At 32.7% G+C, this 16,287-nt stretch overlaps 1 protein-coding gene across 2 annotated transcripts in view; it reads right to left on the bottom strand.

Annotated features, from left to right (window-relative positions):
• The window catches only part of LOC145293156 (actin-like protein 6B), a 177,960-nt gene that overhangs the window by 143,034 nt on the left and 18,639 nt on the right, over positions 1 to 16,287 (bottom strand). For both annotated transcript variants that reach the window (XR_013869675.1, XM_080139606.1), the window contains exon 4: positions 5,391 to 5,485. Coding sequence is in view for 1 of the 2 variants with exons in the window: in XM_080139606.1 (XP_079995732.1) it covers positions 5,391 to 5,485 (95 nt within the window). In the remaining variant the exon portion in view is untranslated. The remainder of the gene's footprint in view (positions 1 to 5,390; positions 5,486 to 16,287) is intronic.

The raw sequence follows: 16,287 nt of genomic DNA on the forward strand, positions 1-16,287 counted from the left end.
TTCATGTGGGCTTGCTACAACTCTTATGTGCTGTACCTTTCTACACAAGCAGTTGCCAGAAAACCTCCGTAATTTACAAGATATATTCAAACACTATGTCTGGAACTGGTAGGAAACTACCGTCCTACAGCTGTTTGCAGGGGACAACAAGAATCCTGTGCTCAACACCTAAAATGAGGTAATCACTGCCCTGAAATTCCCGCTGGCACTTCATCTGACTACATCTGTGCTGCGTTCATGGAGAAACAGCTGAGATACAACAGACAGCACCGTGGCGTATCTTACAAAAACAATCCTCAAAAGAAGGTGAAAACACGGTTCTGGTGCACCCACTGCAGGAAGTATCTGTGCATCAAGGAAAGCTCCACCTGTTGTGCAGACTGGCACACAAAGGCTGAATACTGGCGGTAGATGAAAGGCAAAAAATTATGTTTAAATGTTTTTCACGATTTTGTCTAGGAGGCCAGGTACAGGGGCAAATTTGGTTCAGTAGCTCCGGTCTGATTGGGTTAATAAAAACTAATTTCATTATTTCTTAATTAAAATAAGACTAAAAATCTTTTCAATGATTATTAAATGAAAAAGAAAGATTGGAGAAATGTAATAAAAAGAGTACATGCACAGGGGAGATATAAACATGAGAGAAAAAAAAAAGCAAAGGAACTGATTTGTCTTGTCACTGCTTCTGGTAGTGCTACACCAAAAGTTAGGAAGCTGCTTCTATTTTGAGTTCATAGCTTTTAAAATGGATGTAAATATCAGAATGTTTATGTGGTAAAAACTGATGAAATATCTGATAAGTAATGAGGAAGTAGAAAGTAAAATTAATGAAGTTTCTAATCTATAATATAAAGCTGAACGTCTGTGTGTGTCTGGTCCTATATGGTTGACTATTATAGAAAACTGATCACATATAATGATAGAAGATGTATCGAGACACAGGAATGGGTATGTTTGATCTGGCATAATGATGATTCATTAAAATTGTGAGGTCTGCATACACGCTTGGTCCACAAAGTATGGAAATAAAAAATTGAAAAAAAACGTGTACAAGTGTTTTTGATATAAATGTATATAATAATACTTTGATAAGTATGTTTTAACTTAAATAGAGATGGTATAATAAAATTGTGGGGTCTGCGCTCATGCCTGGCCTCCATAGAATGGAAATAGGCACAAACTTTAATAAAGACTTTTCATATCTATCAGTGTAAGTATACTTTGATAATTATGTTTCAGTTTGAAGAGATATGGTATAATAAAATTATGGGGTGTTCGTTCACGCCTGACCTCCATAGAATGGAAATATGTCACAAAGTTTAACAAGGTTTTTTAATATAGATCCACAGAATATTGTGATAAGTGTTTCAGTGTGAACAGGTATGGTATAATAAATTATGGGGTTTATCTATGTTATTTTTACTTTCATCATATTTTGCTTTGGTTTTAATACCCCCAAATTCGAAGCTATCTCTTTACAACCCTTCCTTTTCATAACCTATCATACTTTCATAAATCAGAGTCCATTTTCTGTAGGCTGTTTTTGAACCCAGTCAACAACGAGTACTTTTGCTAGTCTAATATACAGGGTGTTTCAAAAGTCTTGGGAACATTACAAATGCGTATATCTCATGAACTATTCCAGGTAGAAAAATGAAACTGATGCCATTTTAAAGCTTGCTTAATCAAGTTTTTGGTCATACTAATGATTTTCGTCTTATCTTTCCAGGTGCTGTAATGGCGTTCTCTAAACAAGACAAGGCATTTTGCGTCCTCCAATTTGCAAAGACTGAATCGTGCATTTCGCAGGAAATTTAAAAAAGAAGCCCCTGAAAGGAAATCCATTGTCAGATGGCATGCTAAATTTGTGAAAGATGGGTGTTTGTGCCCAAGTAAGCGAACAGGTCGCCCTTCAACTTCAGAAGATGCAGTTGAGCAAGTTCGGACAGCCTTTCAGCGGAGCCCCCGTAAATCAGTGAGAAGAGCCAGCAGGGAACTTCAGCTTGCTCCAGCAACTGTCTGACGTGTCTTAAGGAAACGACTGCAAATGGTACCTTACAAGCTCAAGTTGGTCCAAAAGTTGAAGGACACTGATAAGCCACTTCGCCGTGATTTTTGCATTGCAATGCAAGAGAAGTTGGAAGATAACGGCTTTGATGACCGGCTTGTTTTTAGCGATGAGGCGACCTTCAATCTGAATGGCAAAGTTAACAAGCATAACACTCGCATATGGGGTACTGAGAATCCTCATGAAATTCTTGAGCACGAGCGAGATTCACCAAAAGTGAACGTGTTTTGTCCAATTTCCAAGAAAGGTGTCTATGGACCGTTCTTCTTTGAAGAGGCAACTATCACTGGTGAATCCTTTCTCAACATGCTGAAAGACTGGTTAATGGCTCAGTTGGAAGAAGCAGAATCTGATGACTTCATTTTTCAACAAGATGGTGCACCACCACACTGGAGTCTTAGAGTAAGGCAGTTTCTTAACACAAGGCTGCCTGGTAGATGGATTGGGAGATCTGGGCGAGGTGATGACGTTCTCATGCCCTGGCCTCCTAGGTCTCCAGATCTTACCCCGTGTGACTTTTCCCTTTGGGGCTTTGTCAAGCAACAAGTCTATGTGCCGCCCCTTCCAAGAGATATTGACGAACTAAAGGCTCGAGTAACGGCAGTTGTGGGAACCATTGACGTCAAGATGCTGGAACGCGTTTGGCAGGAAATGGACTATCGACTAGATGTCTGCCGTGTGACGAATGGTGCTCATATTGAGCAACTTTGAAGATTCCCCTCAAAACTTGAAACTTTAACCTTTCCAACGGTATCAATTTCATTTTTCAACTCCTAATAGTTTTTGAGTTATTAAAAATCGTTATGTTCCCAAGACTTTTGAAACACCCTGTATAAAAGGCTAAATGTATGTCTGTCTGTTCATCTCCATATTTTCAAACTATCTCCTCTTAAGCTAAAAGTCGCAGAGCAATGCTAGGGGCTTCAAATGATTGGATCTTTTTATGGACCGTTCTTTTATGAAAATAGTTTTTAAAGGGTTTAAAATGGATAAAAATACATTTTGTACATTTATCTTCATTTATTATTAATTTTCAATCAGTTCATATGCATGTCACGTTTGTGCAGTCGTAACGTCACCAACTTTGTATACTACAGTTTTGCTTTCAGTTTTGATTCTAGCTGATGGCACTCAAATACTTTTTTTTTACTTTTGAAATCACAACTATAATAATATATATGAAATCTGGACAAATAAAAATATCATGTTTAAGCATATTTTATGACTGGGCAAAGCCCCCCCCCCGTTAGTTTCATATAATTCTAAACTAAATAAGCATCAGAATTGAGAGAATGAAGAAACCTGTTTGAATCACCAGAACATCTTTAATCTCTTGTTCTCTTCTACAAGATGAAAAATATGACCTGTTATAACGAGTTTTATTAAGAATAAAGTAAACCAGGCGATAACTGTTTACTACAAAATGTTTGAACCATTCAATAGAGTTTTCATATTTGCACTCTCGTGAACATGTTGAAGTCTTAAAAATAAAACTTCAACATAATGAGTATCAAATATTTTTTTTTAATATATTTTGTATCCCAATTAATTTTTTAATTATTTTTATGCGCTAAAATGATAATTCTATGTTGATTTCTCTTAATAGTAGCAATTTTTAATAATAGTAGCAATATCTGAAAAAAAAATATTAAGCCCTTTTCAATGAAAGTAAACAATTTGACTTTATTGCTAAATTATAACAGCGGTTGTTGGCTGTTTACTTTGAAATCGACAAGTTTACAGGTTTATTTTTAAAGCAAAAAAAAACAAAAAAAAATTTTTTTTTTACTTAAAATTGTGATTTCTGATTCTTTTATAAAATAGTGGCTCCTTCAAGAAATATTGACTTTCAAATAAACTTTTAAACTTTAGTTCTAGTAATAAATGACTTTATAGCAATTTAAAAAAACTAAATTTTTTACATGATTTAAGTGAATACACTAAAAATCTTGTTAAAAAAAATTTTTGATTTAGAGTAGAGCGAAATCTGTTTCACAAATAAATTTAACATATAATGATCCCTCATTTCCCTTTAAAACAGGGAGCACTCCAAATTCTGTTGATATTTTTTGAAACTGAATATATAAAAGTACCCTACCACTAAATCTAGGTTCAAGTGACAAGCCCACCTCCTAAAAAATAACTCCCTTGAACATATTCAATATTATTCCTAAGAATGGCACTCCCTCCAAAACAAAAACCGTTCCTTAATCCTATATCCAAATGGCAAGCTCCTGTCATACAAATACAAACCCTGTTAAAACACAATTGTCTAAAAAGAAAAACAAATGCAAAACCTGCACTGGATTTATCTACCATAAAAAAAAAATTGATTAACTACCTTAAAATACTACAATAACCCGGAAATGCTAGATTATTTTCCAGCAAATTTATACGTTAAATTAATTTACCACTTCAAAATAATTGGGGGGTTTTTCTGCCAAGTTTTTGGAGCATTCACATGTAATTGCCCTTAGCTCTATCACTAACCTGAAGTAGGAGCGGCAAGCCCCCTAGTCCCACAAATACCCTCTTAAAACCACACACAATCATCTAAAAGCAAAAAAGCACTTCCACATAAAAAATAATACACAGGATTTATTTCTTATAGAAAAAGTGGTAAGCTGCATTAAAATGCTAGAATGGCCCTGAAATCGATTATTTTACATGAAATTTTTATATTTAACATATATATATTTCCTTTCAGTCAAGTTTTTAGGGTGTTTATATGTAATTGCTTAAAAAGGAGAATTACATTTTAGAGCGGCAGCAGGGGAAGAGCAATTTAGTAGAAGGTATTAATCTACAATAATACTAGAGAAATCTTGTAATATATTTATTTTTAAATAGTTCTGGTATCTATTTTTGGATTCCTTGCACAAAAAGTACACTGATATGGTAAATTTCACCGCTTAATCTTGTATTTTAACAAAGATATAACATTTTTTACTGGAAAAGTAGTTAAAAAAATGTGACAAAATACATATAGTCTTAAAGAGGGACAAAAATAGTCATAACTTCCTTATTTTTTTAGTCAGATTTTAAAAAATTAAAAAGATTCTTTCTGTATGCCATTATTGATATTTTAAGCTATTCATTTTTTTTCATGATTATTGCTAAAAACACCAATGAACCTAACTTTTAACAGATTTACAAATGTAACAATTAAAAAGAATAGCTTCAAACACAATTTTGCAAAGATGTTTGATAGACTAAAAAATATTTTGGCTGTGAAACAAAAGTGAAATTTCAAATACTCCTGGACTATGCAAAATTTGAACATTTATGAAAAAGTTAAAAAGATACTACTATTACTACTTACCTTGAGTGAGCACATAGCCATCATAAACAGGAACGGCAGTGGTATGTGTAGCACCACTGTCTAAAATTAAACCTGTAGAACGTCCATTAGCAAAACTTAACTAGTTCAGGAAAATTAAACAGGTTATGTATTGGGGGTTGAATATCTATATGACCGTATATATACAATACCACATTAACATACATGTGTATATAGTTAAAGTACATGTGTTTATACATGTTTGCGTTTGTGATGTATTTGTGTTGTGGATAGGTTCTATATATGTGTACTAAATGTCTGTGTTCTTATCATTAAGAGACCATATGTATGTATCTTCTATGTTGCTGTGGTTAGATAACAGACTGTTATCCTTGTTCTAAATGTCTATTTTAGCAGCCCATGATTCCTCTAGGTGTTGGTGCATGCGTGTCAGAACATATAACATATACATTGACAACATACGTGTTCTGCTATTGTTTCTTCTGGAAGATTTGTCAACCGTCCTTGGAGAAGCTGGAATCTGTTACAAGGAACACTCAGGACCAGACCCAAGATGATATAAGATTTTACGTATTTTATTCACTCACAGATCTTCGTCAGAGCAAAGAAGTGATCGATGATCTTTGGTTTGAGGGGGAGGGGGTCTTCTATCTCTATTCTGAGAGGGAGACTCATTTTCAGCCCACCTGTATTCTTGGTATCTCAAATCCAACTGCTAATTAAGCTTGCACAAACCGAAACACGTGACATATGGCATGTCACGTCCGGTCACCTGTTCAGATACTTTCCGGTGCAAACTGACTGGTCATGCAGTTTGACAACCTGTCAAAACATGACTTCAAATATCTGTTGTCCACTCATCACTAGATAGATAATTATATAGACAGATAGATCGATAGAGATAGATAAACAGATGGATAATTTACTGCTTCAGCCCCCCCCCTACTCTCTAACAAACACTTAAAATAACAAAAATAAAAATTATTTTATTAATAAAAAGACAATATCAGTCTTGTTAGTAATGGAATATATTTGTATTGTGTTAAAGTTTAACTATGTAGAAGTTAGAAGTAAAATAAGGAGTTTTTATTTGATGCAGATAATGAACAATTAGATGAAATTCAGTTTGAAATATTCATGGTGAGACAAAAAGGTTTGATTCATTTGGTAACATTCATTAAAAGTGGTTTGAGGAGATTTATCAATAGTAAGCATTTCAAACTAATCCACAAACATCATTTCATTTTTTAATAAGCATAACAACGATTAGTTTCATTTCCAGTATTGTATACCGAACAATCACAATGAAGGAAAAAAACAAATATGAAACAAAATAAAACACCACTCTTAAATTTGCTTAATATAATTAGACACAAACAGCTATGTGAAACTTTCATAGGAGTAGCAATACACATGGCCATTATAATCACAGATTTCAAGGGGTTTCTGCTAAAATAGTCATATTTTAAAAACCAAAGCACTTTAAGTCTTCAAAATACCACCTTTCAAATGAATTAGTAAATAATAACATACATTATATATTTTTAGAGTTTTAAGCAAATAAAGTGATAAAAATGTGAACATCATAAAACGGCATTTTCAGTAAGTTTTTGTAACGACCTCCCCCCACCTGATTTCTAAACATTCGTACCGTGTTTCTGTAAAGAATTTTTTAATGAAATTTGGAAATTAGCCAAAAGAGATGTCATTTTTAATAATTTCGAGTGTCTGAAATTCATTTGACCACTCGTTTTTTTGTTGTGTTAAAAAAAAGATTTCAAAATGGTGAGTATTGAAAATTTTGAAAAAGAATTTTTTCGGACACTCACTATTAAATAAAACAATCTTTTTACTATGTTTATTCGTTAAAAAGATGATTGGACAGTGTTTTCTCTAGTGGTACGTAGCAATTTAAAAACATAATATCCAAAAAAATCGTTATGAATTTGAATCAAGACTTCTGTAGTAGTAGTGATAGTAGCAGCAGCAGCGATAACATGGCATAAACAGACCTTTTGTTTTTGTTGTTTATTTTTATTTCAAATCAATTTTTTTTTTAAAGTGAAAATCTGGTTATAAATAAAAATTCTTACATGTTAGAGTTATTTTGTTATCAACCATACAAATATTTTTACAAATTGGGTAGTAGTAAATTTTAAAATATTTTAACAAGTGAAAATGTGAAATATCATTGTTTTGGTTCGCGTGTACGAACGGTACACACACTTCTAATTTTCGTCCCTTAATGTTTTCAATGAATTATTATCGAATGAAAACTAATCTACCCGATTATTAAAAAAAATAAAATAAAAAAAAAATAATCAGTATTTAAATATTTGTAGGAGGTGCTCAGTTAAAAAATAACGGTAGGAAAGGACATGAAATGTAATTAAAAATCAAAATAACATTAATTCAAATTTTTTAACAATTTGTCAGTTTTAGCAAAAACTTGTTTCTTTTTTTATATTTAACTAGAATTTAAATACTTGATATTTTTCCAAGCATCATGTTTTCGGTTAGAGGGACGTCATTTTTTTAAATAACATTTATTTTTGTCTGTCATAATTCTTGTAAAGTTTCACAAAAAAAAAATTAAAAAAAATAAAAAATAAAAAATGCTTAATTCTATGTTTAATCCTAGGTACAAGTGGCAAGCCTTATCCTAAAACCAGTATTTAAATATTTGTCTTAGCCTTAACAATAGCGCTAAGTACAAGTGGCAGAGCTCCCCACTAAACAAACTTCCCCTGTGAGCTCATATAAACGTAAAAAAAAGCATAAAAACGTTTGAAAAAAAGTGCACATGATTAATCCCCCCTCCCAAAAAAAATAAATTGGTCAACTGTCCTAAAACGCTAGGATCGTCTTGAAATGGTGAATTATTTTACATTCATGTGAAACCAACCCCCACTCTAAATTCTAAAATTGTTTTTGTTTTGTTTCTATCAAGTCTTCAGGATGTTCACACATAATTTTCCTTAGCCCTATCATTAACCCAAAGTCAGAGTGGCAACCTCCCCACCTTCTCATAATTGCACAAAGACCCTCTTAAAACCACGCATAATCGCCTTTTAGAAAACAAACAAACAAAATACCCAGGATTTATCTATCATAGGAAAAGGGGGAGGGGTAACTGCCCTAAAACGCTCGAATGATTTAAAATGGGAAATCATTTTACATTAAATTCTAAAATAATTTTTGTTTATCTTTTATTAAAGTTTTTCAAGTTGTTCACATGCAATTGTCTATAAAAGTAGAATCACATATTTTGGAGAGGTGGTCAGATGGGGAGGGCTAGCAGAAGGTATTAATCTACAATAATACCAAAGAAATATTGCAATATATTCATTTTTAAGCAATCCTAGATTTCGATTTCAGTTTTTGGCACATAAAATGCATTACAACTAAACTTTGAGTTCTCTAACTTCTTTTCTTTTAATGAATACATGGCATTTTTAAGCAATCGCAGCATATTTATGTGCATTTACTGCAGATTATTTGGAAACCATTCATTTCTGGAGATTTTCAGTAGCATATTCAGATTCCTTACACAAAAATACACTTATATGGCAAATTTCATTGTTTAGTCTTGTGTTTTAACAAAGATATAGCATTTTTACTGAAAAAGTAGTGCAAAAAATGTGACAAAACACATATGGTCTTAAAAAGGGGAAGAAATCCAAACACGCAGGGCATAAAAATAGTCATAACTTCCTTGATTTTAATTGCATTTAAAAAATTTAAAAAGATTGTTTCTTAGCTTATCAAGCTCTTTCTATATATACCAATATTGAAATATTTTAAGCCATTTAAATTTTTTCATGTGTGTTGCTAATAAGAGCTCCTGTTAAAGTGACAGGCATCAATTAGCAAAATAGAACTCCAAAGAAGTACAAAAACATGCTTTCTTTCATAAGGAGTTGGTGATTGCTATTAGGAACTATATTATTTTTCAGCTTCTGAAGAAAAGATAGTGTGCAAAAGAAAGATACTACATTCTTAAATACATCTTTGAGATGCTACATGTTGTAAGGGAATAGATATATTGATTTTTGTGGAAGAGATACGTGTAGAACATCTCTAAAACAAACATGCCACAAAAGGTCATAAGAATTATTATTCATACCAAAGTCAATTTATCCATGCAAAGCCATTCAAAAAGCATCTATGTACCAACAAAAGAATTTTGTGTCCTACATGTAATTTCTGTGCATGGTATTCTAATCTTGGAACTCTTTACAATATCAGTCACAAAAATAAGACTCAATATTCAATATTCTTAGGATGAAGTGAATTTTAATTACAACAATAACAGTGATTATTATGATATTTTATCCTACAGTTGTTTTGTTGAGTAATTTTGTATTTCAAGCAAATTTGAAATAGCAAAAATAGCTATATAAATTCTTGTGAAATTCACTTTAAAACTATTCAGGTTATTGTTAGAATTTAAAGTTTGTCCAATCATGTGTATACACAAATATTCTTGACCTTAAAAAAATTGTGTGTGTGTATCAGTGTTGGGACAATTAATCAAGATCGGAAAAATTGGAACTATTTGGGTATCGGAATCGATATTGAGAAAAATGTGTGCCTATTTTCTGGTATCAAAAACGATTCCTTTATTTTTTTTATTATTTGATTTTGTTTAAAACAAATTTTCCTGCTGCTGGTAGTAATGATAAAATAAATATTTATTGATTTTAAACTAACAATAATTGTACTAAAATCTATACATTATTCTCCATAAGTACATTTTTACATTTGAGAAAATATCTGCACATTTAACATGCATTTTTACTCGGGGAAAAATAGCATCTCCATAGTTAAATATTTGGAGATTTATAAGAATTGAAATTAAGAATTTAGTACAGAATCGATAATTGTACTGGAATTGTCCCATCATTAATATATGTATGTATGTAATGTTTAGTATATGGAAAAGTATATAAAGCTCACTTTTTTTTTTTTTCAATACAGTTTTTCTATACAAAATAATTAAGGTGATGGAAAAAAAGTTAAAAACATATAGATGGATGTTTTGGAGGTAATTTTATTGTTGACTAATTTCTATTCAATTTCATGATGAGTAGCATGCATAGTGGAGTAATTTCATATTTCCAACCTGCATTGCATATGCTTTTGGTATCACAAATATGTGTAGGATGCGATAAGACTAAACAGAGCTTTTAAGTGTAGAAAAGCAGAATTAATCCCAATTTCTAAATGATTGACACTGACTCTAGAAGAACAGCAAGTCTACATCGCTGGAAGCAACAAATGAAACTTCCTTGGATCATTGATTAGCTAATGTGTATGTATGCTTGGATATAGAAATGCTCAGGTTAGTATGAGGGCATGGTAAAATCACTCGGTGAGATGATCTGATATACTATCCTACACAAGCACACATATCTACTGTGTATGGGGTGGTTGGAAATATAAATTTAAACAAATATTGATGGAAGAAGTGGAGATCTCTGTAAGATCCAACTATTTTTTTTCAATTAAATAGATACAAAAATCCGAAATTTCTCCTGCATTAATTTATTATGAAAGTTTTGACTTACGTCATTCTGAAGCTTAGAGAATATTTTCTTGGCAGATCTGTAAATTTGAAAGTCAAAATAATTTAGTTTTCAAATATGAATACAAATTAATATAAGATTAACAAGTTTACTAAATAACATAATTACTAACTTCTTTGGTTAAAAACTATATTCTTTTATTTATTAATCACTTTTTTTGTTGTTATTTTTAAAAGCTTTATATTATTCATTTGATAACTATGAAAGAAAGAGCGAGACTTTAAAATGTTAAAACTTTCAATTTATGTAAGTGTACAATTATGAGACTGACTGTTCTAAATATCAAGGCTTTTCAATTTTATTCCATAATTTATGTCATTCATTGATAACATTACATTTTGTCTGTTTCTTTATTATTTAATTTGTATAGCACTTGACTTAACTGGCTAACTATTGGCATAGACAGCTACATACCCTCTGAAACATTCAAACAAAAACTAAATAGCCAGCTTTGGTACACAGAAACCACTATTTCAATTGCTTTAAATGTAATAGATGTTATAAAACTAACGTCTCCTATAGAACTGCTACCAATCACTGCAAAAGGATTATAGAAAACGTAAGAGTGTAATGTTGTCTGCTCAGTCTATCAAATCCAAAGTAGAACAGGGGCTTGGTTCCTATGAGTTTTGGCAAATAAATAACAAGGTTCTAAACAGGTGCATGTCCTATCTCGACCATGATCAATGGGCCTGAGGTGATTCTGTCAGCATCTGACAAAGCTAAATTCATTGCTAAGAATTTTACAGCAAGCTCAATACTATGCGATCAGGTTCTGCTACCTATCAAATTTCCTCCCAAGACTGAAAATAATCTGAGTGACATCCACATATCAGTTTGTGATATTGCCACACTCATCAAGAACTTTCATGCCAACAAAGCAACTCATTCTGACAATATTCCAGTTATAGTACCGAGAAAGCTGCAACCAGAACTAGCACCTATTCTTGCAAAGCTGTTCAATCAATGCCTAAAGAAGAAATGCTTCCCAACACGTTGGAAAACCTCATTAGTTTGCACAATATTTAAAAACAGTGAAGATCGGTCTTCTGCATCTCAGTACAAACCAATTTGTCTTCTGTGTATCATGAGTAAGTTGCTTGAATCTGTGTTAAATAAAGACATTGTCAACCACCTCAGCAAAAACAACCAACTCAGTGACAAGCAATATGGTTTCCGTCCGGGAAGATCTACAGCTTATGTACTGCCCATAATTTCATATTGTGAATCTATTGACAGGAGCTTCTTCTCAAGAGCAATAGTTCCTGACATATGAAAGACATTTGATAGGGATGGTATAAAGATCTATTTCACAAGATTTCCATATCAGAATCAAAATCATTGGAATATCTGGAAATGTCTTCTCAACCATCAAATCTTTTCTTTTCAAGTAGTCATTAATGGACTAAAGTCTTTGAACTATCAATGCTGGTATGCCTTAGGGATCTATTCTGGGCCCAAATCTCTTATCTTGATCAAATCACATTCTAAGTTCATTAATTGACATATACACAGATAACACTATGATCTATGAAAGACAGAATGAAGATGAAGGTTTCCTTCAAAATATAATTATGAATTTCAATATAAATTTCAAACAAAATAAATGTGTTTATTTTGTAATAATGCGTTGTTTTGGCTTCAAACGTATATAATACATATTTTATTCAAACTCAACCAGCGCTTCTAAGGAACAAAAATCTTAACGTGAAATATTGTTTGCTGAATATTGTGGAGTCACACATGACTAGCAGTTATATTGTGAAAACAAAGAGAAAAGAAAGGCTAACCAAGATAATAGGGGAAAAAAATGGTTTCTTTATGATCCCAGCACCACACAAAAAAAAAAAAATTCTATCAAAAAAATAAAATGCAAGATTAAAATTAAATTCTTACAGAAAGTGATTATGAATATGTTTATGTATCTCATTTTATAATTAGTAGAGCATTAGGATTTTCAATGGCCACTTCTCCTCAAAACCTTTATGAGAGAAAGTGAAATTTGTAGCTGAATCTTTCATTTGCATAAAATGGAAGAAACGTACTGGCTGAGTGGGATTATAAAGAGGCACTATAAAAGCTGTGGCAACAAGAAATTAAATTTTGCCCAAAAAGGCGGTATTTTGGTATAATTTGGCACAATCGCATCAATCCATTTTCACATGCAAATGAAGATATCCATTGGCTGTAACAGAAAAAGTGAAACAGGCAAAAGCAGAAATCGTAGTTGGTGAAGAAGTGTGGGTGTAGCCACCCAATCCTCATTGTACAACACGATAGGGAAGAAGTACCATAACTGAAGTACTTTCCAAGAACTCTGTGGCAGTAGACGGAATGGCACGTCATATCTTGAACGTACAAAGAGTTTCTTTGCTGGCATAAGAGAATATTGAAGTTCTGTAAGAAGAACCAGTGTGAAAATCGAAGACAACCGGCATGGATGGTGGATTATGAGACCGATTGATCTTAAAGATCAAGGAGGTGTGTAATTAAAAGGCATTAAAAATATCAGTATACACCTGTTTCTTGTCACTTATGTTTTCCATTTAAGTTATGCCTCTGAAACCTATTGTGTTTATGCAATAGTGGTCAAGTAGAGCTATAATTTAAAATTAATTTTTTATTTATACTATATTTTGGAGTGCAGACATGTTTCGGTTATAATCTTATTCAATGTTAAACCTCTTCAGGCCAGCCAACAGTGAAGACGCTGAGAAAGAGAAATGATTCTGAAACTAAATTAGTTTCAAAATCATTTGATTATCACATTACATTTAAACTTCTGCATGTTGGTAAAAGAAAGGGAAATGGAGAGCAAGGAGAAAATTTCAAATGTTAACCATTTGAGGAAGCTTAATAGAAAGTCTTTGAAATTTGGGGACCTCCACAGTGAGTAGATAAAATTTAACTGATTGACTGGTTATTCAAATGTATTACATTAAGGTGCACTAGGGTAGCAAGTTTGTCAGAGCACATTTTATTATAGTAATTGTAAAATATGCATAGGGACTCAACATTGTGGTGATGTGACAAAGGGTAGAGCTTGGTGGACAGGAATTAGGGTTCTATTAGATTAGAGATTAGGATTCTATTAGATTAGAGATTGGGGTTCTATTAGATTAGAGATTAGGATTCTATTAGATTAGAGAATATATTCTGTTAGAGACTCTTTTTTGGACCCTGTGTAGCAGGTTACGCACTAACACATATGACAACAACACTGTGCATGGGCAGATGGTGACTCTATAGAGATATAGGATATTTTCTAGCATAGTAGAAGGAGACCATTTTCCTTGTAGCAGCCTTGGCAGTATTTTCTATTAGATTGACAAGGAGGTTCTTACAGAATTTTTAATTTTGATTTCAAATAAGTTTTCGTTATAATGCCTTTACTTCATTATTTTCAAGAGGGCTTTTCGCTTTATCTAATCGTTTAAATTAGAATCGTTTTAAAACAATTATGTCTTCTTTTCAAAATGTTGAATACAAGATGGAAAAAAGCAAATTTGCACAATTGTCGTGTTTTATTTCAAGCTAGGCCAAAAAGCTGTTGAAACAGTTCACAATATCAATGAAGCGTTTGGCCCAGGAACTTTTGTGACGGCGACAAGTTTTGAAAATGACGAGCGTAGTGGTCAGCCATCAAATTTTGACAACGATCAATTAAGAGCCTTAGTTGAATCCAATCCACACACAATTGTTCAAGGTTTCTGAATTCGACACAACATATACGATTTCCAACCACTTAAGAGATTGGAAAGACAAAAGAACACGGTACATGGGTGGTTCACGAATTGAATGACAATGAAATGTTATGAAGTGTTATCTTCCTTTCTTTTACACAAGAATGACCCATTTTCAACCAAATTGTGACTTGCGATGAAAAATGGATTCTTTACGACAACTGACAATGCTCAGTGGTTAGATATTGATGAAGCTCCACGACACTTTCCGAAGCCAGAGTTGCACCAAAAGGAAGGTCATGCTGACTGTTTGGTGGTCAGCAACCAATCTCTTCCATTAGTTTTTGAATGCAGGCAAACCATTACGGCAGAGAACTACTGTCAACAAATGGATGAAATGCATCAGAAACTTTGACAATAACCCCTAGCATTAACCAACAGAAAAAACCCAATTCTCCTCCACAGCAATGCCCAGCCACACGTTGCTAAATCGCCACTGCAGAAGTCGAACAAATTGGGCTAGGAAACTACCTCATCGACCATACTCTCCAGACCTCTCACCCACTGACTACCACTTGTTCAAGCATCACAACTTTCTGCAGGAGAAATGCTTAAAAAACCTAAGCAATATCAAAAATGCCTTCAGCAACTTCATCGCCACCAGAATTCAAGATTTTTACGTTACTTGTTTTGGTGCTTATTTCGATCAATAAATTTGAACCTATGTTACATGATAAGGGCTGTCCCCTTTTCATGTAAGTATAAAAATAGAGAGATTTAGTTAAAATGAAAATGAAATAGAATAGACGAAATTCGAACCTCGTAAATTAGGTTTAGAAATAGATTACGAGAGAGAATTAGAAAATGGAATGTAAAACAAACCATTGTTAAGCTTAGAGATAAAATAGTTTTAAGAAAAGAATGTGCATTGTCAATTCTGTTATGAAAAATTCAATTGAAAGAATGCAACTACAAGATAATTTAATAAACATGTTTTTAACATATTGGAAATATAGGTTACTGGGAATATAGGTTAAAATTCCTTTTGTAAACAAAGGAAAAAGTTTTGGACACGTATGTCCAGAACACATGAAAGAAGACACATGTTTTAACATGTGTATGACGTCATGGAAAATGGGAAGTTCTCGATATAGTTAGAAAACTTTAGAGTTAAGGGAGGAGAAACTGAGAGGGAGTTTGAGGACGATATTCTGCAGTTGGGATTCGAACGTCTAGAAGTGAGACGGTCACTTTTGAAAGTTAGAATGTGAAGCTTTGAATTCTTGATGATGAAAACCACGACCGGTCGTGAGAAGAAATAAACCCATCATGTGTTTTTATAAACGTCGTCTTTGTGTTGTAATTCTACCAAAAGGTAAAGTGAAAATTGTTATTATATGTCTTGTATATCATGTGGTTTAAAATGTCTTTACATACACATCTTACATACACAAGATGAACACTAAGACGGTCTGAACACTATCTCCTCACTCAAAGAGCTTCTACACTTCTAAGTATGAACACGATTTATAAATATGAATCTTGTCATAACACGAACAATCTCTCTCTCTAAGACTCACTTTTAAAAAAGAACAATAACAACGAATAATAACAAAAACAATAATAATGAACTATACAACACCTAGA

The sequence above is a fragment of the Euprymna scolopes genome, chromosome 14, assembly GCF_053919585.1.
Source record: "Euprymna scolopes isolate OS-2025 chromosome 14, ASM5391958v1, whole genome shotgun sequence".
Classification (NCBI taxonomy): Eukaryota; Metazoa; Mollusca; class Cephalopoda; order Sepiida; family Sepiolidae; genus Euprymna; species Euprymna scolopes.